This window comes from Octopus bimaculoides, chromosome 3, assembly GCF_046866305.1.
Source record: "Octopus bimaculoides isolate indiv1 chromosome 3, ASM4686630v1, whole genome shotgun sequence".
In the NCBI taxonomy this organism is placed as follows: domain Eukaryota; kingdom Metazoa; phylum Mollusca; class Cephalopoda; order Octopoda; family Octopodidae; genus Octopus; species Octopus bimaculoides.
The window spans coordinates 166,138,281-166,141,612 of record NC_142930.1 but is presented as its reverse complement, the minus strand read 5'-3'; the positions used below and the strand labels follow the sequence as shown (position 1 = coordinate 166,141,612).

At 35.1% G+C, this 3,332-nt stretch overlaps 1 protein-coding gene across 1 annotated transcript in view; it reads right to left on the bottom strand.

Moving 5' to 3' along the window:
• Positions 1 to 563: 563 nt before the first annotated feature.
• LOC106883959 (Fanconi anemia group A protein) overlaps positions 564 to 3,332 on the bottom strand; it is an 86,412-nt gene continuing 83,643 nt past the window's right edge. The window contains exon 33 of the mRNA XM_089349982.1: positions 564 to 2,481. Within this exon, the coding sequence (XP_089206108.1) occupies positions 2,467 to 2,481 (15 nt within the window). The 3' untranslated portion in view covers positions 564 to 2,466. The remainder of the gene's footprint in view (positions 2,482 to 3,332) is intronic.

Sequence of the window (3,332 nt, the reverse complement as noted above, 5' to 3'; positions counted from 1 at the left end):
CCAGTATTAACAATTTGTTGATATGCAGTTATCTCCCTTCAATAACATGAACGATTTTGTGTTCTTTATTCTGGTTTTCTGAAATTCGAGTTCAAATCCTGCTGTCGGTTCCTTTGTCATTCAGCTTTCCATTCTTTTATTCTTTTACTTGTTTCAGTCATTAGACTGTGGCCATGCTGGGGCATTTCCTTGAAGAATTTTAGTCAAACGAATCGATCCCAGTCCTGGTTTTTTTTTGCAGCTTGCTACTGTTTTGTTGAACTGCTAAGTTATGGAACATAAACAAAGCAACACTGGCTGTCAAGTAGTGATAAGGGACAACACACACACATAGATATACAACGGGTCATCTCAACTCTGTGGACTTGACCAATAGATGTGGCTATGTTCCGATACATCTCCACCAACATCTATTTCTCTTTCCTGTCCCTACTGAGGCAGCCAAGTGCCTCCTCTATACGAAAAATCACCTATTTCTATCTCTCTATTATACCTCAAGCTCTCAACTGGCACAAAACCACCTCCCTCAGTGCCACTTCTCTCAGCATTTAACACTTTGACAATTTTACACTTTTTGTATTTTTTTATTAAACTGAAAAAATAGTTTTTTTTTTGGTACCAAATATATATTGCATGTGTTTATTTGGTAAAAAATATTGTTTCTTTTTGGGTGCCAAATGCATAGTGCGTGTGTTTATTTGGCAATAAATATTGTTTTTTTTTTGTTGCCAAATATTTTGTGTGTGTGTTTATTTCAACACAAGATTCCACATCAGGAATCTTCATAAATAAATATTACATTTTCAATAAATAAACTTCTAAATTGTTAGCTATTATCATGACTCACTGCTGAACAAAGTCTCAAAAAAATTGTTCACGAGAGAGGAACCTTTTTGAAATTTAACATGTGGTAAGATCTTCAATTGGCTTGGTATGTCTTCATCTTTGCTAAGAACCATTATTTTTCGACAGTAGTTATTTTTTATATCTAAGATCTCTTCTATGAAGAAATTACAAATTCTAAAATCCTTCGACACACAAATAACGATAATTAAACTTTGGTAAAAAATCTTTAGCTGGGTTTTGATTTTGTCTTGTCCATAGAAATCTTCAGTGTCGTTGTCAATGATGCGTAAACCAAACTTTGGATTTTGGAATGATTCTAACTCTTTCCTGCAGGAGAAATATTTAGTAAAAAAACAAACATCATAGGAAAAATTTTCTTTCAATTCCTTGAAGGTGATTTGTGATTTTAAAGCCAATGATTGCTTGAAGCAAAGCTGACATATTTCATTATCATTTGAGAGAGAAGCAAATCTTAAAAAGGACTTTATCCATATGTCTCTTTCTCTGCATTCTGCATCAATATCTTTCTCCAGGATAGCTAACATTTCTTCCCGTGGCAATGACTTAGTTAAATTTAATGGTCTGCTGTTAAGTATGCTTTGGGGAGAATGTGTTTTGTAATTTTGAATTTGATACAGTATCATTTTTGCCAGATTTTTTAAAGGGATGGAGATTGTATTTTTCTTGGTTTTTACTAACTGTTCTTGGGCCTTCTCAAATTCATTTTTATTTATCAAATAAAATGCATTCAAACAAGAGATAAGAGGATTAAATCTGTCAAGTTTAACAGCTTCTGAAATATAACCTTGTGTTTTAGAAGAGATTAAAGCCCCAAAATAAAAGGACATGGGTTGAGGTCGTATAGAATTGATCTTGTCAAGAGAGATTCTTGCCTTCTCGTAATCATTCTGCCTGATGAAATAATTAACTATTTTAAGTAAAACTGATGTGTTAGTTATCTCATCAATTGGTTTGGTAATTCTCCATTTACCTCTCTCCAAGTATTCTGCTTTAATCTCTTCATCATCTGGAAGTAATTCCGATGCTCTATGCAAATATTTCTCGTACTCTTCAATGAAATCATCGTTCAACTTTCGTATAAGTTTAGCTATATGTAGCAAAACTTTGCCATTTTTGGGATTTATTCTTATTGAGCGTTTGAAACACTCCAAAGCACTTTCATACAGTTTTGGATGAAGACGGTTGAGGGCATAGCCTAAACAGGCATAAGCTTCATCAATTCCAGAATGACAGTCTAGTTTCTTAAATGAGTCATTAGCTTTTATATCACGCTTTTTTTCCAAACACCAGCAAATATAGTTAATTTTGTATATAAATATATTCTTTTGGGGATTTTTAAATTTCTCTTTCAAGAATTCATGAAGAGAATCATGCCAAATATTTTTTTTATACTGTTCTTCATGGCTTTCTGATTCTACTTTAAGCTTAAGAGTCTGGAAAAGTTCTTCTCTGGTTTTATATAAGTCTTTTTCTTTCAAATAGTCAATTATTTTGAAATGATGAGGGTACTGATCTAGTTTAGCCCTAAGATCCATAATGATTTGCTGGAATATCCTACTGCTCACAGTTGTTTAAGATTTTTTGGTACAGATCTGGAGTTTATATGTGCCAGCCCTGTAGTAAAAAAAAAAAGAAAAAAGTTAAAATTAGCACAAAATGGAAAAAAAACAATATAAAGAAGATCCAAAAGTGAGAAAGAATTTGGTGATATGGGTTCGAGGTTTTATTAGATTTGAAGGGTTACTGGAAAGGTTCTCACAGACCATGCAATATCGAACCAAAAGAATCCTTTTCAAATGCAAAACAGACAACTTTGGAACTGATATTTTCATTTCTTACAAATCATCAAATTCAATCATTATCATTGTTTTATCATCATCGTTTAACATCCATTTTCTATGTTGGCATGGATTGGGCAGTTTGACAGGAGATGGCGAGGCTGGAGGACTGCCCAGGACTCCATATTTGTTTTAGCATAGTTTCTACAGCTGGATGCCCTTTGTAAAGCCAACCACTTTACAGAGTGCTTTGATGTGGCACCGGTACTGGTGCTTTTTACATGGAACCAGCATCCACAAGCCCATAAGATTAGCGTCACTCAGCCGAAGAGGGATGTGAGGGACATGTCCATGTTCAGGGACAACCATGATTTTATTTAACTCGACATGTTTTCTCAAGCACAGCAAACCACCAGCCATCTCGGTCCCTTGTCATCTCCTCTGTGATGGCCAGTGTCTGAAGGTCCTTTCCCATCGCTTTGTCCCATGTCTTCCTCTTCCACTTGTTCCTTCCATGATTAGAGCTTGGCACCTCTTTAACCAACTGTCCTCATCCATACGCCTTACAGTGTAGTCTTCTCTCTTGGACCCTACATCTGATGTCTTGTGTACCCAATTATCCTCTCAAATCCCTTACACTGTTTTGTATATGCACACTCACTTTACCCATCCAGCAGAGCATACTGG